The 25,375-nt window shown below is 29.6% G+C and overlaps 1 protein-coding gene across 1 annotated transcript in view; it reads left to right on the plus strand.

Annotated features, from left to right (window-relative positions):
* LOC118197442 (uncharacterized) overlaps window positions 1-25,375 on the plus strand; it is a 576,327-nt gene that overhangs the window by 58,673 nt on the left and 492,279 nt on the right. Inside the window, exons 11-15 of the mRNA XM_085827453.1 lie at window positions 367-486; window positions 599-736; window positions 8,163-8,273; window positions 21,511-21,708; window positions 24,954-25,094. Of these exons, the coding sequence (XP_085683579.1) occupies window positions 367-486; window positions 599-736; window positions 8,163-8,273; window positions 21,511-21,708; window positions 24,954-25,094 (708 nt within the window). The remainder of the gene's footprint in view (window positions 1-366; window positions 487-598; window positions 737-8,162; window positions 8,274-21,510; window positions 21,709-24,953; window positions 25,095-25,375) is intronic.

Consider the following 25,375-nt stretch of genomic DNA (forward strand, 5'->3'; position numbering starts at 1 on the left):
TTCATTTACTATAGTAAATATTACAACATTTATGTATTTATTATTTAAAAATTAAATATTATAACTTCTTTAAAATGTTAAAGATTAGTTTAAAAAATTAATTTTTTACTTGAAATTTATAAAATAATAACAAATATATTTGATCATGTCAAAATGCTAGAACCACAAAAAGATTCCATAAGATGCGAGAGGATGGCCTTTGAATGAATAAATAATTGTTAGAAAAATATCAGGAATTTTTTCCCTGGGGAAGGGATTATTTTTAAAGATGTTTTTCTCTTCCGTTTTTAATTAGTTTATTTCTACTCATTTAGAGTTTTTAATTTTTTTGTAATTAAGGAAAAATTGTTCAATTTTTATTTTTAGCTTCTTGAAATAATCAAGTCTGTTGTAAAAGCTTTCATGGAAGATACAAAAAAACAAACTGATGCTTTGAAATCTGGTTTGGAAGCTTTAACAAAAAAGAAAATGAGAACAGAAATTGAGGTTCCATTCATATATTTTTTGTTTTCTGCTGAAATATTAGGTTTATTTTATATGTAATTATATCCTTTTAATTCCTTTTCTATTCTCTTTAATAAAACTCATGATATTTTAGGAGTCACAGTTTGTAGCAGCTTGCAGCAGACAATTTCGTTCTCAAGCTGATTTGAGAGAAAAAGAGATTACTCTTATAAATCAAGAATTGGAGTCCTTTTCAAGCATTAAAATTGATTATGAAGATGTAAAAAATGAAGTATGTTCCTTAACTTAGCCTAAAATACGACATTTGTAAATGCATTCATATCCTCTGACCATTATCTAGTAAATTGAATTTTGTATATTATGTTTTATCATTTTTATTTATTCTTATTGAAAATTTCTTCTGACATTTATATTATTTAAATAATTAAAAACATAAATTTGCTATTAAAGAGTATTTTTCTGTGTCAGTAAAATATTATTAGTCCTTAATTTTAATAAAAAGTCCTTAATTTTGGCTAAAATTGGCAGAAGGTCCTTAATTTTAATCATCTGAAATTTCTGTTTGTTTTTACAACTGCCATTTTGAGTGTGAATTAGCATTTTGGAGGAATATTTTTGGCGGTTCACTGACGTATATATGGCTATCTTTTGAATGGGTTCATGAGTTATAATTTGTTTCTATTTCTAATATAAATGATGAGATACTCAGGTTTCTGAGCAAGAAGTGAAACATAAGCATTTCGAAATTCATTTTTTCTAATAAAGAGCTCTTAAACAACTTTTCACTTTTGGGGATGTGAATTCTTTTATTAAATGGTTCTAAATTTGACAACTTGTCAACATTTTGGCAATTTTAAGATCAGTTTCTATAGAAAATTTTTAATTCCGAGATCTGAGAATTTTTCGGCGGTTTTGTTAAAACATCATAATATTGATAAACTTCATTAAAATAATGGTAATATGTTAGAATTATATTTAAAAAATACATTAAAATAAAACATTTTTTATTTTTCGCTGTCATATTATGAAGTTTTATTTCAGTCACTTATTATACAACATTTTGAATCAGAAAAATAAGCAAGGTTTAATGCTTTAAAGCACAATTTATGATGCAGTTCGTAGCAAAAGCAAAATAGCTATGTAATTAAAAAAAAATGTGTTTTTAATTTTTTCATGGTAAGAGTTTTTGCCATGTAATTGTTGCAAAATATTCAGAATTCTAAGAATATGCATCAGTTTTCTCTATAAAATTAATTTTACACTTTTCCTCTGATTTTTTTTTTTTTTTTTTTCAAAATATTTCTGGCTTTAAGCTGTTATAGAATTGGTATGGGTAATTTTTCTTTAGGATTTTAGACATTGTAGCTTGGAAAGTTTAAAAAGATTCAAAGGTAAGATTTGTAGACCGACGATTCTAGAAGATTCCAGAAAAATGTGACAAATGAAACATGTATCCATGGTATTAACATGCAATTTCTTACTTTTTGGAGAATGTCTGGAAAAACAATGAAAATATAATATTTGAATGTTTTACTTGATACTAATCTTTTTCTTAAGATTTTTATCTTACCTTTATTTTCTCTACTTTTCACCAGACACAAGCATGGAAAATATCAAAAATTCTTCTAATCTTATCATATGTACAGGCATTGTAGAAAGGAATTTTTTACTAATAAAGAAATTGAAAACTGACAATTTAAAAGATTCATCCGATATGTCTTAATGCATCATACACAGTGCTGGCACTAGGCATTTTCTCATTTGATGCAATCTGTGGATCCTAAATTCTGCTGCCTGGTGTCTTTCTAAATTCTACTTCCAATGCCTATTTTGAATTCTAAAATTTTGCCATTTCTAGATTTTATTGCTCGGTGTGTCACTAAATTCTAAAAATTATGCCATACCATCTCTGTAACTGAATCTTACCATATATATTTCATATTTCTTATGAATGTTCATATTACTAAAGAAATGAAATTAGCAGCTTTTTCTATACATTCTAAATGCATTTAGTTTTTTTTAGAATGACAGAAATCTTTAATTAAATCCTAAATTCTAAAATGAAAAGGAAACATGGAAGAAAGAAACTGAACACATAAAGAGAAAGAAAATTATTCTTCAAATATATGTACAGTTATTATTATGTAAATTACCCAGTTTACAATTTCAGCCTTTACTATAATTTTCCATTTTTATTTTCTCACCAGAATACAAATTCAGTTATATAGTTTCTAAACTAAGGCTTTGGGATTGTAAGCAGAGTGTGTTTCTGGCTTTGGCTTGCTTGCTGCATTAGTTCCTGCCAGCTCTGATAATTTGTAATTATTTGTCTTTTCATTTCGGCTGCCGATGATGATAGTTACTGAGTCAGCTTAAAATGAAATTACATTGCATAGTCTTTGACCACTAGTCCGTATTTTTAGTCTAAATTTGACTTTTCTTGTTTAATTACATCATCACGAGCTGATTGATTTTGTTAGCATCAGAACATGCCTTTCTGCTCTAAGTTCTGTTTAAATAAGAAGCTTATTTAAAACTTTGTCTGACTTTATAATTGCTTTCAGACATAGCATTAATTTGCTTGACATCTGTTAGGGGGGTTGCACTATTTAACTTTTACCAGATCAAGTAAACCTTCATAGATACATTGTGGAGAGATTGTAGGTTGGGAGATAAAACACACAGAAACTAGTGAGAACATTGTTTTCCGTATTGTGATAAATTTCTAATTGTTAGAAAAGATGCTTAAAGAGAAGAAAATCAATATAAATTAGCCAAAATGTCTGGGATGGCTTCAAATTAAAAAGATGCATGAATATTTTGTTCAGTGTTGTTGCTACAAAAGTTAAATGTTTTGTAGCTTTTAATGTGTAATTATCCTAATATCGTTTAAGAATCAGTGTCATAAATTACATATATTTTAAACTGTGATTTTAATAGAGCTTTTTTAACAAATATTTTTTTTTAAATAAATAAAATTTAATAGTGGCCATGTAAATCTACAATGACTAAGGTTATCTAATACTTAATTTAATTACTTTTAACTTTCTTTACTTGCTTACCTTTTTCATCTCTGGTGCTTTAGTGGTCTAATAGAACTTTAAAGTATATTAACTGAGTTACAACCCCTGGAACTCTACATGAAGCTACGACATTAATTGTATCAGACAGAGCCCAGCTAACTTTCAAAACTTGCCAACCGTGCCTACATCAGGCCTTTCAGGCTTGTTCTGATCAGCAGGTCTCTCTAGGTATGCGGGAGTGGTGACAACAGCCAGTCTTTTGTTATGAATCTTGCTGTTTATGATTTTACTTCTCAACCTATGCCGCTTGACATAACATCTACTTACTATTTACTAAACCTCTATACTGAGCAAATATGTGACAAAATGCGACATTAAAAAAAAAAATCAACATAAAGCTAACTTTTAGTAAAATGTAAATAAAATGTTACTTATCTTCTTTTAAGATAATAAAATATTTAATGCTACTTGATAAATTTCTTAAAGTTTATTTTACTTACAAACTTATTAATAATTATGTTAATTAGATTATGTTTAATAATAATGCATCCTACTTATGGATCTGTTTTATTGTTAGGATGGTATTACAAACGTGAAGTTCAGGCATAGATAATATTTTTAATTGAATTTATTCACTTTCCATTCGCTCGTAGTCCTTAATTTTTTCATTAATGTTCCTTAAAAGTACTTAATTTCTGTGTGCAAAATGTGTACGGACCCTGGTTATACAATTTTAGAGCAAAACTGAAAGTGTTGGGATTGTGCTGTTGTTAATGATAAAGAGCAATATTGAAATATCAAAGCCTGTGATTGTGCTAATGTTATGATCAATATGTCATATCAACTAAAATGTTTGCGCTCACATCACCATTGATATATCATATTAAAACGTTGAACAGAGTGTCATGCGCCAATGTTATGTGAACTGAATCAGCCTTTAATGTATTGCTTTTTGAAGCTATAAACATGTGCATATAGTTCTCGTGTGTTTTTGTTAAAAAATGTTGTGATAAATATACATACCATGTCACTTTCAAAGAAGCATACAAACTTTAAACAAAGATTGATCATGTTTACTAGCTTAAAAATTTTCAGAAAATCATATGTTGTGTTCTGTGTAGTTGTGACTTTTCAGTTGCTCTTAGTCATTTTTGTGACCATAGACAGTGAATATTTTCATTTTTTATTTCTCATGAAGGGAATATTCTGATTTTTTTATTAAAAAAAGACATTTATGTTATAAATGCAGAACATTTATTACTGAGTTAGCATAAGAAATTTTGATGTTGGCCAGTTAGAAATTGAATTTGCAGCACACTAGTTCACTGATTTTAATGAGGAAGTTTTTACTGCTTTATAAATCAATGTAGCATGGCACAACATTTCAAGCTTGCAAGATGAAAAAGGGCCTGTAGAGATCTGGAAAACTCAGGAAAATAGTGCTGACTATTTTATTATATTCTGTTACTTTAAAATAGTCACTTCAAATCTGTTGCCAATCCTCCCCTTTGTGATGGTAACTCATGCCATCGTCACTGCACACAATTTTGTTTTCTTTATCTCATTTGAAGATGTAGTTCAAATCCACTTTCATTCATGCACTTTGTAAGAGTTCTTCACATGCAATTAAAAGGAAATTTAGATCAGACAGCCTGTGATTTATACTTAACTACTAAGAATTCTGTAAGGAGAATTCATTTTTAATTTTAGCTTGTTCGAAAACTGAATTATTGTTTAAAGTTATATTTGAATGTCTAATAATGTCAGTCTTCTTAGTATTAATTAAATGCATATTTAAATGTATAGAAACATATTTAGCAAAAGCAAAAAATATGTAAATTTGTAATTCTGTTATGTTATTTATTAATTCAGCTATCATGTATTCAAATAGTAAAACTCTATAGCAGCACTCTAATTCATAACATTCATTAATGGCTTTTGTATATAATGCCGCCAAACCCAATGTATCATTTTATGTATTAACTTATAAATGTTCTTGTACACTACAAAACTAAGATTTTGAATTAATCGTTTTTCTTGAAGAAACAGCTGATGATAATGCTTTGCAATTAGTTTCAATTGCCCGAATAATTCAGCATTCTACCGTGTAATTTTGGTTTAGTGCAAAACTGAAACACGCTAAATAGAAATCAAGTGGAGGAAAAATTAAGCAGCTCAAGCATTTTTTCTGCTGCTGTTGTTCCTATGGTTATGGCTCAAATCAGCAGTAGAAGCTTGAAGCTCCTGTTTTAACAGGCAGTGAACAAGCTTCCAGTACCTCACATAGCAACACAGTAAAAAGTGAATTCTGAAAGGATTTTCAGAATTGTGCCAAGGAATCCAACTAAACGTACACCCATTTCATTCACTGATACATTGAAGGCACTTCTTATGCAGAAAAGGAAATCATTTACTCACTTACAACATTGTTTGTTATCAGAATAAGTTTAGCCATGAAGAGCTGGCTGCAGCAACACATGCAACAAGTTTGACATCAGGGTCAGGAACAGTAATGTGGAGAAATGTATCTTAATTCTTAGTTTTTTAATCTTTTGTTTCGTATGAAAAACTGTAAGTAATGTGATTTTTAAGTGGTGCAACATTCAGTTGAAGCTATTGAATCTCTTTCTTCCAGTTCAGGGAATGGCTGAGTGTCATGAATTTAATTAAATATTATTGACAGACCTCCGCAAAGGCTAGCATCTTTCTGCATTCAATACTCATTTAAAAATTTGAAACATACTAAGTTCATAAACTATGTAACTAAATAATGTGTTTAAAATTGTGTTAAATTTAAGATCACACAGAAGAGAATTTTGTAAAAATTCAATCTTTAAAATTATATTCCTCTCGAAAAAGCAATAAATACTGTTGAGTAAAACTAGATGACAATCTAAAAGCAAAAATAACACTGCAGAGAACATAAAGGCATATTAGAGCAATAATAGAAATTAAAAAAAAAATCCCTACTTGAACAGCTTTAAATTATTTTCTTCAAAATGGCCAAGAAACTTATGCATTGAGTAGCAGTTTTTAACAAATATTTTTAAAGATGTTACCTAAACAGGTTTAAATACTTATCCACACATAAAAATATATGTATGTATATCATCACAAAAACACACTTATATACGTTTTGTTTACCATATATTATTCAACAGGTGGCGGGTAATGCAAGTTAGAGACACATGCATTTTGCCATCATCTTTGATAATTAAACACGTATAATCTCACAGAAGTTCTTGTTTTCTCATCACTCATTTTCTGATAAATGTATAATTTCATCATCTTTTTTTGTTATCATGATTAAAAACATTCCCACAGTAAAATCATCTTCAGTTTCATTCTTTAATGGGTGCTCCTTTTACAGTTTTTCCAACTGATGCCTGAATATTTCTCTTTATCACATATTTTTACACAATCCACAAAATCATAATCCATTCATCCTTTCATTTGCATTTATAGAACCACATGTGATATGTTTTCCTCTACAAAAATGCTAGTACGTGTATTAAGTCAGTATTTTTCTCACTTCTTAAAAATCAAATATGTGGAGGTTATGCAATCATGTGTTATAGATATCAGGTTATATTCAACAATTAAATTCAATATTCAATATTGTGGAATTTGTCAGTAAATAAAAAAAATCATAAACAGGAATTTTTTTTTTAAATGCACAGCAGTTTTAATGTGCTATGTGTGTCTTTGGTTGGCTATCTTATTTTGCTGATTTCCGTAAATACACACATGTATTTCACATACACATACCCATGGAAAAAAAGGTAGAAAATTATATTATTAAATAATGGCTGATGTAAAATTAAAGGAAAGCAAAAATTCAGTAATTAAAAAAGTATAGCCATTAACACAGTATAGTTTACACAGAAATTCATAGAAAGAACTGAACTGTCTGTAGAAGAGAAAATGAAACAATGGAATTGATGTTGAAATATAATTGAAATTGATGGCATTCTGGAATGCCATCAATGACTTTGCTAACAGAAAACCATTAGTGGAATAACACTTTAAAATGCTGAAATTTTATTTAAAAAGTAAACCTAAAACTTATATTTATTTCTTTTTGTATCATTTTGGATATTTTATAGATTTGATTTTGGGTGTATATTGAGAGGGGTAGGAAACAGATTACCCTAGGGTGGCAAAATCTCTGGAATGATGGTCATTATCGTCAACATTTTAAAGCTTAGCTGCATTACGGATTGCACTGTGTGAATTTTCAAACTTGCAGTTGAAGCCTCTCCTGTTGGTGGAAATTATAACTATTCTGGCAATAAAATCTCTCATTATTAAATAAATACATAAATATGGTGTGTTTGTGTGCATTTCATGAAAATAAATCAGGTTGCTCTTTTTATGAATTATTGAATCTTTACTTTTGCTGTTACTTTTGAATAATCTGGTATATTTTTATGCAATGTCTAATTAAAGACTCTTATTTATAAAATGCAAACTTCATTTGCCATTTCTGAAATAAATAGGCATAACATGAGATGGCACTTAATAATTTTAAAAATTTGGAAATTAATATGGTTTATTGATTTTTCTGCATTAAACTTAAAAATAAAATGTCTTAATTATTTAACTTCAGGTTACTTTCATTTTTAAAATTAAGAAATTCACAATAGTATACTTTTTAATATTTTCTTAATTCAGATCAAGGTTATGGTACTGATTGCTGAAAAACTTGCTGCAGAAGCAATTCAGACACGGAAGAAAGAAATATTTAACACTCAATGTGAACTTATTGGAAGGTTAAAGATTAAGGTGAGAGAATTATCTTAGTAAAAGTTTCAAATATTATAGATGACCTCTAAACTATGGCTCTCAATCAGTTTTGACTAAATCCAATCCTTAATTCAACTAAGTCAGATCATCATTTCTTTTGATGGATAACTTTTAGTTACATTTTTTTTAAATGATTGACAACAGTAGTTATCAAATTTCAATTTTACTATTAAGCAGCAAAGCCATATATATATTAATTCAAAAATATTTGTCGTGATATCTTTAAGGTATTTTGAAATATGTGTAGACAGTTAAGGTAATATTTATATTGGAACAAAAGGAATTAAAGTGCAAAGTGGAGTCATTTCAGAGTTATAATCAAGATGGCCTTCTTAAGAACTTTAAGGTTTTGGGGCTAAACTCTTGACTGCTTGTAGGATTAAAGCTTAGTATCTATGTTTTAGAATAAAACTGTAAGATGTTTTTCTTGTACTTTTTTGTTATGTGTAAAATACATAAAGAAAAGATATGCTTTCTTATGCTGAAGTTATTAACAGTTCTCTAAGAAATTGTGATTAAAATGCTTCTGTTTCAAATTATACATAAAATATGAAAGCGAATGTGAATTTATTATGTTCTAAAGATATATGTAATTATGAATAAATTTCCTCTAGAAATTCCTCCATAAAGACATTGCTTTCCTTAGGTAAATAGCTATCAAGTTCTTTGCCTTAATTAATTAATTTGTGTTGCGATAGTACTAATTGGGTCAATCGAAACATTTGTATATATGTTCCTGGTGTGAAAGTGTTAATTAAAAATATTGTGATTTATTTCATTTCAGTATTATATATTTAAGAATGTTTGAGTGAAACTCTTGAGTTTTGAATAGATTTTTGAGCAATTAAACAATACAAAATGCTACCTATATATTCAGAAATCAAAGTTGCGTTTGATTTCTGATGATTCATGTTATTTTACTTTCAAGTAATGTACTATAAATACGTATATACATTCTTTGTTGCGAAAAGTCAATATTAAATTATAAAGAAATTTTGCTTACCTGTCGGACACATTCTCGCCTTTTGTCATTTTCTCGAAATTTTATTGACGACACAATTAAATACATTTACAACAAAGAGAAGCACGTATAAACTTTAGTTAGTGCTTCGCATTCGTGTTACATCTCTCTCAGTCATCAAAAGGTTCTGCACCACTCCAAGGAATTCAAGCGCACACAGCGCCATCTGGTGCAATACAGTTTCTACATGTACTTTCTGTGGAGAAATTAATGATTTTGTATTATTGCTGGAACTTCAACTAGTTAATTTTTATTACTCCACTGTCAAAATTAACTGTGTATAAAAGACTGGAAGGCATCAAAATATTTCCTTTTGATCTCAAGAACTGTTTGTATTGTTGACCAAACTTATTTTATTGTTCTGTTTAGATAAAAATCTGAAGTACATGATTTACCTTAGATTAATGTTATATGTGTACATACATATACACCGAAGAGCCATTACATTATGACCACCCTCTGTCTATATCAGTGGGGTTGCCTAGGAACAAAATCACTGCATGTGCATGGCTGTGCATTGTCTTTCCAAACATAGTGCGATTAGCGACATAATGAGAAAAGCAGCTGATTTATCAGACTTCAATAAAAGTCAAATCGTGATGGCTCAGCGACTGGGAACATGACTATCAGAAATGGCACATTTAATAGGCTGTTCACATGCAGTTGCTGTGATCATATATCGAAAATGGTGGATGGATGGTGTAATGACAAATGGCCGCCCAACAGTGTGTTATTGATGGCGCATTGATTCCAGAGAAGAGCAGAGATTGTTACGCATTGTTCTCCATGACTGAAGGGCTACAACAGCCGAAATCACCACCAGCTATAACAGTGGCAACCCGGGCAGTGTATCTCAACACACTGTGCAGCGTACATTGCTGTGCATGGGCCTACATACCTGGGGGATGAAGTATGTCTCTACACTGGTGGTATGCCATCACCAGCTGTGTCTGCAATGGGACATGGGCCAAGAAATATCAGAATTGGGTATTAGAAGAATGGAAGAAAGTTGCATAGTCCGACGAATCATGTTTTCTTGTCCATCACATATCGACAGGTGTGTGCTAATATGCCGATTTCCTATTGAAACCCTGACTCCTTGGATGCACATTTGAATGGAGACAAGCCGGTGGTGGGTATTGGGTATTATGCTGTGGGTATTGTTTTCATGGAGCACATTAGGACCCATAATCAATCCCCATAGAACAATCCTGATGTCTGTATGCTACATGAACATCATTACAGACCAGGTTCACCCATTCATGACAACAGTATTTCCGACTGAGGGGATGGTGTTTTCCAACAGGATGTCTTAAGGCTTGAATTGTCAAGGAATGGTTCGAGGAACATTCCAGTGCCTTTCAAGTTATGTGTTGGCCTGCAAATTCACCTGATATTAATCCAATAGAGCATTTATGGCCCCACCTAGAAAACCAAATTCGTGCTGCCATCCTACCCCCTCGCAATGTGCAAGAATTGTGTGACCAGTTGGTGAGCATTTGGTACTAGATACCTTAGGCTGCCTATCAGCACCTCGTGAACTCAATGTCATGCTGGGTGCTAGCAGTTTTGAGGGCTAAAGGTGGTCTCGCATGTTGTTAACAGGGTTATCATAATGTAATGGCCGTTCGGTGTATACACACACACCCCTTGATACATGTACAAACAATACAAAGTTTGAAATCTGGATGTTCAATAACTGGAACCATCTAATATTCAGAGCTCCAGTTTACCACCCCGAAAAAAAAAAAAAAAACCCTTTCCCCTCCTCAAGAAAGTCTGAAAATGGAGAATGTAATGCTGTATATAAAGTATTTGTATCATAAATGCAGTTTTTCTGCCTCTTGATAGATTCTTCCATGTCACTTTTAAACATTTGCTCAGCAGAAAATTGTACTGTGGTCAATAACAATGCATTGATTGATGTTGGCTTCAATCACACTTTTGGCCCTGTGACTGTAATGATTTAGCATTTTTCTGTCTGACCTAAACAATAATCGCCAAATAATGTGAGAATATTCCCCATCATCTGTCATTCAATAAAAGAGTTGACATTTATCAATGGTTGGTATAAAAATCATTTCATCCTTGAGACCGGGTAACATTTTAAATCCGTTGGCTTAGTGGATGGTATAAAAATTTTTCTAATAATAAACAACCATTTGACCCACTTTTCACTTAAAGTTTTAATAAAAAATAATGTTTCCATCTTATTCTTTCCTTCAGATTTGAATATTCGTTATTCAAGCACTGGATATTAGAGTACTGCACTTGCTAAAATGCAGATATAAAGTAGTCTTTTTAAGTCTACACCAAACTTTCTTAATAATGGGAAGGTCATTTAAGAATTTTTGAAATATATTAACATAAAATATTTCATTAAAGTCAAATATAAATTCAGGCCTTTCAAATTCATAGGAGGATGTGTCTGCAGATATTTTTAAAAAAGATTTACATAATTCATGGCCAGCTACCATACTTCATGGTGATTTTCATAAATCTGAAGATTTTCAGATGTCACAAACAGAAGACAAAATTTTCTAATTAATGAAATTTGTGAAAAAATATGGAGAAGAGATGATAATTAAAGATAACAAAAGATTTGCATTGTGGTGGCATTGTCCCAATTATCAGTTAACTAACAGATGGTGAAATCTGTAATATTGTTTTATATCCAAAAAATATTGGTACCAGTAGTGAAGAAAGTAATCAAGAGGCTGTTTAGAGTTAAGATATTTCGATTGACAGTTTATGGAAATTCTCAGCATAGGAATTACAACACTTGAACAATAGAACTTTGTAACTGGGGGGGGGGAAACACTATATTTACCTAACAAATTAAAGAAGTATTGGCATAAAAACAAAAACTTAAACAGTTAATTCGGAAATATTAAATAAAACAAATATTCAACTTTTTTTTTCATAAATTTTCATTCACTTAGTATCATAAATGCTTCATTATTTCATAAAGAACTGTTTCATATTTTTAATTTTGTAATTACTATCTTTAATCTTACTAGATTTAAACTTCTAAAATGATCTAAAATCTGGAATTGCTGAACTCCTGATAAATCCAGATCTGATATTTTGTATTGTATATGTGTGTATAGAGAGAAAGAGAATTTTTGAAACCATGAAATGACAGTCTTTTCATTCTTAATTAAATGACTAAAATTATAATAATCATGATAACAGAAAGCCTTTGTCAGTTTTTCATTTGTGTACGTTAAATAAGTAATAAAATGTGACCTGTCATATAGGTTAGAAAGTCTGCCTTGTGACTATGCAGACCTAAGATGCAATATGTATCTATGTGTAAATTGAATACAGTCAAAAGTCGTTAATTCGGACACCCATAATCCGGAATGATCTATTATCCGGACCTCAAAACTAAAAACTTTCTGCACATGCGCCACGTTGACACATGCGCATAGGCCTTTACGCATGCGCGTAAGACTTTTTACGACTGCACATTTGCGTGTGTTCAAGTGCAGAATATGTTTTCGCGTGCGCATTTTATGTATAACAGACGGTATAAGCTAAAATTATCTAATTATCTATTTCAGTTAATGTTGATGATTGCATTGTTCCTTAATTTTTGAATTGGATCCGGCTTATTATTTTTTGCGGACTGTAAGAGCAATACTATAAAAGTAAACTTGAACTTTCGATTATGTCAAATAGAATTTCCGATTCTGGAGCTCCCAAAGGATCGTACAAAACGAAAGTATGTTTCGATGTCCATCAAACAAAAAGTGGAATTGCTGGAAAAAATGGATAAAAACATGAAGAATGTGACAGAGAGGTTAGTGAAAACGAAAAAATTTCGATTGACAAGTTAGTCGGTATTTTCGGCACAGCAATTAACGGGACTTGAACAGCGGAACTTTGTAACTGAACAAGAAATTATGTCTGTTTATAGAATTAAAGAGAAAGTATTATCACATAAAACGAAGCAACTTAAACAACGTACATTGAAAGAAATGTTTAATAAAGTAAATAAATAAATATTAAGCTTTTTTTTTTTTTTGTAAATTTTGATACCCTTTAGATCATAATTGTTCTTTATTTCATAAATTACAGTTTCATATTTTTAATTTTAGAATTTCTACATGCCATCTTACGAGATTTAAACTGATGATCTATAATCCGGAAAAATCGATAATCCAGAATCGCCGAAGTCCCGACGAGTCCGGATTAACGACTTTTGACTGTATACCTTATTTGTATACAAGCATAGCTAAGTAAATCTCTGCATTAAATTTTTCTGAGCTTGTGCTTTATTTTGAACAAATATTCAGGTTGTGTTAAATATAATAACTCCCAAAGATAAATTTTATTAATCAGGGTTTACCAAGTGCCTAATATTAGGATGCTTGCACAATCTGCATTCTGGGGAGATTTATCTCCAGGCGTTATCCAGACAGTTTTCAATAAAGATGATAAAGCAACTAGAGAAGTCAGTTTAATTTGTTGATGGGGATAATGTTGTTGCTATCAAAATTAATTATCATAAAAGGAGTCTTCATGATGAGTTTTCCCTCTTTCAAAGAGCATGATTAGATTTTCTGTGCTAACTTATGGAACTAATTAGTAGTTTCATTTGCTTTAGCATTCACAACAATTTATTTTTCATCTTTATGCATGAAAGAAGCATCTTTGTAGATTAGTATAGAATTATCTTAGCAAATGGTATGTTCAAATATGTTACAGCCATTGTATTAGAAGAACATGACTTTTAAGTTTATACAGTGCAAAGTCCAAGATTCGAAGGTCCAATTAAAATCCAGACCTCAAAGCCACCACTAAACTTTTTTTTAATTTCATTTTTTGTATGCATGTGCATTTGATTCTCTCCCCTTCCACACATAATAAAGCATGTGAAGAGTCTCGATTCTTAATTTCACTTTGGCACTTAATAAAATGCCTCGTCATTGAAGAAATTATCATTTTAGCATAAATTTGTATGATCAGTAATTTGGCTCCATTACTGCATATATGCTTGGCATACGTCTCAAACCAAAACATTCTACATAGATACATTATTGATTTTACACTTACTAATATTTTATATCCCTGATGCCAACCTGGTGAATCATTATTTATTATATTTTTGCTTTCATCACCACATGTTTATCTACACGTGACAGCTTGAGTAATGACTCATGCAGCAATGCTTAAACAATTTTTATGTTAGTAATTGAATAATACAAGTTCTGACTGCAGTTTTTATTGACCTCAAGTCTGCCTACGACAAAGTATGGTGGGAGTGCCTCCTTCTGAAACTGTCGGGGATAGGCATTAGAGCAAATCTTTTTAATTGGATTAGAGGCTTCCTGTGCCAGCGCTCTTCAGAGTCAGGTATAGACACGCTCTATCGAAATCTAAGATCTTAAAAACAGGTCTCCCACAGGGAGCTGTTAGTAGCTGCTTCCTTTTTAACATCTATATTAATGATTTGATTTATAAAATACGAGAGATTTCTGGCTTCAAGTACCTCTTATACGCTGATGATTTGGTTTTCTGGGAAGTTTCTGAAAAAGAAAGTGCAGTGAGAAGCATAGAGACTACGACAAAACTCTCTGCTGCTTTGAATGCTTTGGAAATTTGGTGTGATACTAATAATATGGAGGTGAACTTAAATAAATCATACTGCCTGACTTTCTTACTTAAGCATTACTCACTTATGCAAAAATTCACAAGAGCTGTTATACTCAGTGATTTTCAAGCTGCTCTGTTGGCTACCGTTTCAGATAAAAATCCCATATCACAGGATATATTGGATTTTTGACATTATCTACAAACCTGGCTTCACTTGAGAAAACTATAGTCCTCCAGTGAGTTTCTGCCCACTGTGGGATTCCAGGTAATGAGAAACCCGACTTCTTGGCAAAAAAAGGTGCTTTAATCATGCAGAATATTTCTTGTCTTTTGCCTTTCCATACTGTTAGGGATCTTATTAAAAGATCTTTCAAAGTACGTGCTCAGGAAGATCTCTATCATCATGTTTCTCATAAGTCTTGGAAGAATGCTATCTCGAATTTGTGTAATGGCCCAAAGCGTACAGTGGTCGCTGAATTCCACCTTGCCACCGGACATGGCTGCCTACAATATCATCTTCATAGATTCAAAATTGTTCCTTCTCCAATATGCACTTTGTGCAGCTCTGGAGAGGTGATGGATGCCGCACATTTACCCCACTGTGCTGCTCTGTGCAAGACTTTTCTCGCCGAGCATTACTGGGAGGCAAGAGATATGTTTGATTAATGGGCTCTGTCACAGCTTTTTTTTCATCCATTGTGTTGCTGTATTCTATATTCTTGTTTTTTGCTGTAACTGTTCATAATCTGCCATTGGAAATTTAAAAAGAAATGAATAATACCGAGTATGGTAACCTTTTATGTTAACATTATGCTAAGTGATGATTACGATAAGATTTAAGTTAAATGCACTAAGAAATCAACACTTCTTTGCGCATCTAACAAGTTAGTCGGAAAAATTTAACACAAATTTCTTTCCATAGCCTAAAAATATATTTTGTTAATAATACGCCAAAAGATTACATTTAGTGCTATTTGAATTAAGAATAACTAATTTGTTATTCACATAAACCCATAACCAGTGTCAGGGCTCGTATGGCCACACTGGGTGATAGAATTCGAGGAATACAGAGAGAGGCGCTTGGTAGCAGAATTTAAGACATCCACCGAGACTGCATCAGGTGGTAAGATATAGGTACTAGCCCTCAACAAGTCTTAAGTATATGTGAGAACATATTTATTCAGTACTCGGATAAGCTTTAAGCATATGCAAGAAATAGACATATGTATAATAAATAACTAAACCAATACAATTCAGGATTAATTGTCTCAGTGCGGGATAGAAGCAAAATAAAATTTAGCAGAACAACTTGTCATTAGTTGCCAATCTCATGATACATAGCCGAATTTGTATAGTAAACGATAGCTAAATTTTATGACGACAGCCGCAAGTTTTAAGGGTTTTTGGATATCACAAACCAAAGGTGAAATTTTCCAATTAATGGATTTTGTAAAGAAATATGGAGAAAATGGGGAGTGGTAATAAATGAAAATGATATAAAAGAAGTTTTTCATTGTGATGACAATGTTCCTCAATCATAATGAATTAATGGATGGCAAAATCTGCAGTATAGTTCTAGATCCGTAAAATTTCACTACCGATAGTGAAGAAAGTGACAGAGATGTTACTGAAATGGAGAAAATTTCGATTGACAAGTTAGTTGAAATTCTCGACACAGCAATTGCAGGACTTCAACAATGTGAACAAAAAATTATGTCTGTCTACAGAATTAAAGAGAAAGTATTAGCATAAAAGTTGAAGCAACTTAAACAATTGAAAGAAATCTTCAATAAAGTAAACAAATAAATATTGAGCTCTTTTTTTTTTTTTTTTTTTTTTTGTTAATTTTGATATCCTAGATCATAAATGGTTCATTATTTCAGAAATCTCGATTTTATAATTTCTGTATGACATCTTACTATATTTAAACTGATGATCTAATATCCAGAAAAATCCCAAACCCGGAATCGTGAAAGTCCCGATGAATCCGGATCTCGTACTTTGTACTGTATATATAACTTCATAACTCTTCTTTGTTTTCCTTTTATTGCAGGATTTGATTTATTTAACTTTTATTGCAGAATTTTCTTGAACTTTAAGAATTTGATTTTTTAAGATCTAATTTATGACAGGATTATAGAAAGAAAGTTTACTTTTGGCTTGTAAAACATTTGTAGTATTAATTTTTCGTAAATTAAATGGCATAGTGTTTAAGTGTGTATGTGAATGCATGTGTTTATATATATATATACATACAAAAAGAAACATAATAATAGGTTAAAAATTAAAAACATAATTTTTAAACCCATTCTGTTACATTACATAGTATGTACTTTTAATTGTGTTGAACTCAATTGGAATATAATGGGTGCTAGGGCTTTTTTGTTCTAATGAACACTATTTTTTAATTCAGTTGTGGAATTTATGCTAAATCTGTATTTATAGAATGGTATTAATGTCAAATACATAATTGAAATTGGGAGGTGAGAATTATTTCAGCTACACAGTCTGTGTGTATATATATGTGTGTGTTTAACACATGTTTGTTTATTTTATGCATTATATGTAAAATATAATTATGTATATTAATTTATTATATATGATTAGTGCATTTATGTTAAGAATTCTTTTTAAGGTTTCAGATGCTATTGCTAACTGTAAGGATCATTTTATTCAAGCATCGAAAAACAGGAAAAATGTGTTAAATGAATTTGAATGTGAACTTGAAAAGCTTAAAGAAATTAGGAAAAAAATAAGAAAATATGAAAAAGACGTCGTATGTTGTTTCTAATTATCACTGCTGTGCAAAAATCAATTTATTAGACACAAATCTGAGAAGTTTATGCTAATTCTTTATCTAATTGTGATCTTTAAATAACTAACTTATAGTGCAATTTCCCTGAAATATGTGTAGGCACATAAGTTTAAAGTTTCTCACCTCTGTTTTCTTAAACGTTTTTTAGGTACTGAAATGTTTCAGCTCATGATTTTAAAACTTCTAAAACTGTCATGTTTCCTTAAATTTGAAAGTATAAAAAAATTATTCAAAATTTATTTTAGAAAGTTCCTTTCCTTAAAATTAAAATTGTGGTAACATTTCATATGAAGAAATTGAGAAATTCAGAAATGAAGTGCTTATGAAAATTTTTAAGTTCTTTTGATGTAATCTTTTTTATCAGTTAATGAAAAGTTAGTTTTGAATTTAGATGAATTTTTTATATGTTAATGAGTAATTGTAGAAGTTAACAATCTTTATGCATTGATCTTTTCAGTAATATAAAAGTAACGAAGTAAATTAAGATCTGAAGTTGTCCTCTTTTTTTTTTTTTTTTTTTTTTTTTTTTTTTTTTTTTTTCCTCCTTTCTTCATACATTTAAAGTACTAAACTTGCATTTTCATTATATTTTTAAACATTACTCTAAGTTATATACTGAAAAAAATAGACAAAAACTGAAACATTGTCATACTGTTATATACAGATTTGAAATGGTGCAGAATACAAAAGAAGTGAGCATAAATTTATAATGTATGTATGTATATAAGATAAAAAAAATGTGTAATTTGGTTATTTTGTCTTTTTGCCCAAATAAAATAGTAACTGCTTATAGTAAATCTCTCTGAATTGTGTCATTTCAAAATTATCCTTTCTCTCATAATGCTAAAGTTGCAATTATTTGCTTAACATTTTAGCTATTAATAATTTCAAGTTTACAAATCTAAATTTAAAATTAACCAGTCAAAATAAAATTTAACCAAAGATAAATGATTTTGAATCGTGCTTTCTTCTTATACACATTGCATTCCTTCTCTTGCTTCCATTCAGCCAATCTGATTACTGTCTGCTGCTGCACTTCATACATTTAAAGTACTGAATGCTTTTTTCCAATACAAAATCTGTAAGAAGTATTAATGTAATAATTCAAGAATTGGTGTGCTAATTGCATCCATTAAGCTGCGTATTTCTATGTCAAAAATTGTTCTATCCGGAAATAAAAGTACTCAATCGGTCATGATTGCAGGCATTTCCTTCTTGAATATCTAAATTATTACACACGCACATATAGATAATAAATTTAAATAACTTATATAAAAGAAAAAGTTAAGATCAAAAAACAAAATTGAAATTTTATATTGTAAACTGCATAAATTTAGTGGTGATATATTTATTGGTATCAAAACATAAACTAACCAAATTCCAATACCATTTTCAATTTAGAAAAAAATAATGAATTGGCACAAAAATAGAAAAATTGCTAATGTAAAAAAACATTTGCAGAAAACAAACAAAAAACATATTTTTTCAAAAATACATATATGCAAATTTTGCAGTAATGCAAATAATCATAAAACACATTTCTTTAAAATAATATAATGAGAAGGATAGATAGCTCTCTTTAGGTTGTGTTTCTTATATCTCACAGATATACTTAATTATATCTTCAGGTACATTTCTCTGCTGATCTTATCTTTAAATGATTTTGCTTTCATTAATTGTATCTTTACATGCTAGATTTATGGAATGAATGCCCCAGAACTAATGATACAGTATGCAAAAAGCTATAAAAACACATATGAATATATTAGAAATGGAAACGACTGTAAACAAAACAAAATCATTTCTCATAACTTCAAATTTTATTAAGAAACAAAAATTTTAATTTTAAATCTTATTTTGTTCAAGTTAAATAGAATTTTGTAAGAGCATTCAGGAGCAAACCTAAATACCCATAATGAAATGTATTTTTATTGCTCTCTTTTTTTGTTTTGGTAGATTGGACATATAGACTATATTTGTGTGTGTTAATAGTAATTATAATTATTCAATTTTTAAAGCTCTTAGCAGATTCTAGATCTTCAGGCTTTTTTGTTAGGTTTTCACTTTTAAAAAGGGAGGTTGTCTTATTTGCATAATTCCCCTTACAAGTTGATTAAAAAATTATTAATAAAAAATATTTATAAAAAAAAACCTCACATGCTGTGCACCATTTATGTCACTTTTTTTTTTTTTTTTGTTCTATTGGTCATTTTTTATTTGTTTTAAACCACTATTAAAGTTGCATTCATGTACTACTGAAAGATAGTTAACACATTGACTGCCATGCGGATTTTACATGATTTGCCCATATCATGAACATGACTTTTTTATTATGCAATGTTGTCTTCTGTAGATAATGTTTCAAGATAACTAATGTTGAAATAGCATAATTAATATTATGTTGAATGAAATAATCTGCAGAATATCTACAGATGATAAGATGAGTTATATAATCATGTTTATTGCATTTTTAATGGTAGGTGGTCACCGGTCACTCCGAGGTGCTGGAGATCATTTTTGTGATTTATGCTGGAGACCATTTTTGTGATTTATTATTCTTCAAACCATTATAGTAGCAATGGTATTATTTAAAACTTTTGAGAATTGATATTTACTCAAATTATATATTTTTACTATTGGTCGTGTCACTGGTCACTTGTTGCCAAGTCGAGTGCTAGCTCCCTTTGACCCCCACAGCAGTCAACATGTTAATCATGCCATGCAAAAGTCAATTTATTCACTGAATATTGAATTCTTTAGTTGTTATTGTGTAAATTTATTTTATGAATATTTCAATTTGCAGATGCTAATAAGTGTGAGCTTATTACCACATCATAATTTGCCAGTTCTCAGGATATAAATTGCTCATTGAGTGAGAATGATAGATTGATTATTGCAAAATTTATTTCTTTATTTTGGTAGAAAGAGATTATTATTTGGTATAAAGATTTAAAGTTTTGCATATGAGAATTTTTTTATTTGTACATGTGCCTGCATGTATCTGCTAATTTTACGATTAATACTCTAAGGGCTTCTGACAAATGTTATATTAGAGTAGAGGTCTTTTTTTTTACATGTGTTATCTTAGACTACTGATTATCCATCTGTCATGATTGCATTAAAAATTTATAGTCTTATTTTAGAAAATTTCTGTATTTATAGTTCTTTTATACGTGTGCTTGTCAGTTATAATTTAATTTTTTATATTCGTTTGGTAAATTATCAGCTAAAACTGAGTTTTAACCAAATTATTGTTTGCTGAAAGTAAAGTTACCCATTATGATTAAGTTCATTTAAATTCCTTTTGATTTCTATAATTATTTATGAAATGTTACCAAATGTTTAATTAAGAAGTTTTCATGTATATGCTAAAAGCTTCCCCCCCCCTGTTATATTTAAAGTACCTAAATAATATAAAGCAATTGTTTCTGAAAAACATTCCTATAATAGCATAATATTAAAATTCAATATCCATCAATTTCTACTGCTGGTTTTAGGATCTTACGAAATTGTTTAAAAATATAGGAGACGAAAGAAATTTTGTGTCATTTACATGCATGTAATTTATTTCTTTTCTATATTTCCTTTATTACTTTTAATATTTTATAAAATAAAATGTTAGCATTTTATGTACATTTACTAATTTTTAATTATTTATTTTTATTTTTTATTATATTTAATTAGTTATTAGCTTTATTTTTTTTATCTGGCAATCCAATATATATATATATATATATATTGGGTTTCCAAATTTTAAGAGGACGTAAATTTGCATACAGATTCCTCTAACTATATCCAGAGGTGAGAGTATCTTACAAAATGCATCTAGAGAAAGAGAAGCAGAATGTGAAGTAATTGAAGATGATCTAAGATATTTGATGGGAAAAGAAAAAAGCTTAAAGGAAGATGAGATGAGTCTTCTGGATTTATTTGATATTGCAGAACAGGAAAAAATGGAAGCTGTGTTGCAGACTGAGGTTTTTTTTTTTTTTTTTTTTTAAATAATATAAAATTAATGCTTTTAATTTTTTTAACTTTGCATTTAACTTTATTTTTACCCAAGCTATTATTTATTTGTACTTCATATGAAAGCTAAATGTTAAAATTTTGAAATATTGGATTTTAATGGAAATTTCCTGCCACCCCAGATATCATCTGTACAAACAGTTTGTATTTAATCATATTTTGTCAAATGATTTTTGTATTTTGAAAGAAAGGGATTTGCTTTCAAAGACCGCATTTTTTTAAATATGTAAAAAATTATCTTTATCAATAAGTACAAGGGGTTTGAAACGGAACTATCGTACTAACAGATTAGAACCATCATTTACTTCCAGTTCTGTTTCGAAAAGTCAGCTACAGAATGTCACCAAATCATGTGCACATCTTTAGGTAAAATATTGTGTCATGTTGACACTGTGAAGGTTTGGTACCGAAAGTTCAAAAATAGGGACTATGACATTTTGGAAGCAGAGTAAGGCCTACTGATGTTGATGAGGCCCGCCTATGAGAACCTATGAAAGAAGATCAGTATGCAACCACTCAAGAGCTTTCTAAGGAGTTAAACATTAGTGCCATGTCCATTAGTCGTGCTGTGCGTCACATTATGTTGACATACATGTTCAATCACTTGCTTTGATTTTGTTTTTTCAGTCATGATTAAGAGCATTTTTTGGTGGAAAACTTTCGTTACAACCAGATACAATTATATTTTGTTTTATATGTGAAAAAAATTGTAGTGCATAGTAATAGATGGAAAATTTTGGATTAAACTGTACTTGTGAAGGGCAATAATTGTTGCACATTACCAAACATCAGTTACGTCAAGCATTAAATGCAAAATTTATTATTCAATATCAAATGCAGTACTGTATTCAGCACTAGATATTATACATATTTGATGAACAGATGAAGGTTTGCTTGAATACATGTCAAGCTAGATTAGAGAATAAGAAATCTGATGCATAAAAAATGGATTGCATGTATATATCAGTGTTTTTTCAGAAAATTTTTAGTTTAACTGATAATCAAACATATTTTTCATAAATTCTCACATGAAAACCAATGTAAATTTACATGTATATACTATGCGTATATACCAAAGCATGTATATTCTAATTAGATATTGTTTCCCCCTGTGTGCTTTTATTTTATCCCTGAATTTTATTGAAAGAATGTTTCTTTGTGAATTCTTATATAATGCTGCATGTTTTATTTCTTAAAAAAAGAGTGCTGCAAGTTTTTTTTATTCATTTAAAGTGTAGTCTGAAATAAATATTAAAAATACTTTACAGTTTTTTAAAGTACTAAATTTTGAAATTTTTTGTTCAGTTTCTAAGTACCACATTTGACTGCTTATTTGAATTATGTTCATTTCTGATATCAGCTCATATCAGCTCATTTGAATTATAATGACAGACTCATAGTATATAATGAGTTTGTCATTATAATTCAAAATAAGATTAGCAATGGTTCTAGCTGGTGTAATTTCATACCTATAATAATAATAATAATAGAAATGTAGAACTGCATTTATTGCTTTTAAATCACTTAGCTTATTTTATAATCAATAATAAACAGATTACATTTTAAAGAAAAATCAAATATCTTATACGTGCCAAATGGCCACACATTGACATTTGGAAGATAAAAGTGTTTTATTTATTTTAGGTGGTGATTACACATTCCTTATAGATAGATCACTGAATTTATTGATTAAACTTGAAAGACAAATACCTTACACTTTGTCAAGTGATAACACATTTGTTTTAAATCACAGCTCATTTGAATCTGACTAAATCTGAAACATAAATCTGAAATCACAGCTCATTTGAATCACAGCTCATTTGATTGATTCATTTGATTTGAATTTTGCTCATTTGATTTGAATTTTGCTCATTTGATTGCTCATTTCATTGAAAATCACAGCTCATTTGAATCTGATTAAATCTTAAACTAAATCTGAAACTCTGACTAAATCTGAAACATAATTACTTTGTGCTTCGTAACATATTACTTTTAAATAACTGAGTTTGTTAATCCGAATTTTATTAAATTTGTATAAAACTGAAAATAAATATAAAATACAAAAACAAAATTCTAGCCTCAGAAATGCATTTGTTCAGGTCTATGTGTGTTCAATATCTGGTGGCTATAGGTGCACCTGTTTTCCCAAGAGGAATGTACACTGCGCACCCCCCCCCAAAAAAAATTATATTTCCCATTCTACAGGGCCGATTGACGAAGCCTTTTTTTTCCATATTTCAATTCTAGGACTTCAAATTATGCCTAAATATTAAATAATGTCAAATTTGGTGCAAAATTTACAGTTTGTGCCAAGTATTATTCACCTGGTGGAATTCTTAATTCATTGTAACCTGCTTACTTTCCTTTTTTTTTTTTAATTGGTGCACGTGAGGAAAACATGTCCATTGTTTATTCATTCAAATGATTTTGACAAAGTGCTTAAACCACATTTTCACTATTATCGTTAATATTAAATGCACCAGATCTCAAAACATGCCAAAATGTAAATTCATGCATGTCTTAAGAAATTTTGAATAAAGAAACTCTAATTTTTTGCAGGTGTACCTAGAAATACATCTAACATTCAAGATGATGTTAAAAATTTTGTAGGTTATAATGCAAAAATGTTTTCGAAAAATTCATAAAAAATATATAAAAATACAAATTTTTTTTTAAATAAATCATAAAATATGTGCAAATTATATTTGGATTAAGCCTAAATTTTGAATCCTGCAAGAAGATATCAAGTAAGTTTAATAAAAAAGAGGTATTTATAAATATGTATCAAATTCAATTAACAAAGGAGCTAAACTTTCGAGAGCTAACTTTTTTAAAAACTACTCGCTTGATTTTTTACAAAACTTGACAGTTTGGCATAATTTGAGTCGTAGAACCGAAATATGGAAAAAAATTGGCATGTCATTTCAGAAAAAGGCCAATTTTGTTTGATGCTATATATAAATCTAATACATATCCTAAGTCGCACTTTCGAGACATGAAAAACGCAAGTTGAATTTCATCAGCCGGCCCATTTGAATGGGAGATATAGAACTGTATTCCTTTTTTTTGTGCAGTGTATATTCGTACTTACATACAGATTCTTTTTTACTGAATAAGAGCGAAGTTATTTGTTTCATCTGAGAAGTTTCACTCTCTTATTATGTTTTAAAATGATAATTTGTTTAATTACTTGCAGGCTGCTCAGGTAGTGTCTGTTTGTAAGGATATTTTATATTCTACCATTGAATTATTAAGAGATGAAATAAGAAACGTGAATTTGGAGCTAGAGCAACTTAAAAGATGTGAGGAACATGAACCTAAAAAATCAACAAAAAAGGTTTTGGAATTTTTATATCATCTAAAACTTTGAAAAATATTATTTCAGTAGTATATAAGATGTTTTCCTAGCTGGTGACATGATGTGTCATCATTTAAGCTATTCTCTCTATTTTTTAATTTTTAATTAATAATATTTTAACTTATAATTTTTCTTGTGTATATTTAATTATACAAGCTCTAATCTACTGAATTTTACAGTTTTTTATCATATTTAATTATTGGAAAAATTATATTTATTTATTTTCATTTGTATGGAATCAACACTAACATTAATCCAAA

Source organism: Stegodyphus dumicola, chromosome 12 (genome assembly GCF_044657685.1).
Source record: "Stegodyphus dumicola isolate Sdum_Otavi_A_Nest chromosome 12, ASM4465768v1".
Classification (NCBI taxonomy): Eukaryota; Metazoa; Arthropoda; class Arachnida; order Araneae; family Eresidae; genus Stegodyphus; species Stegodyphus dumicola.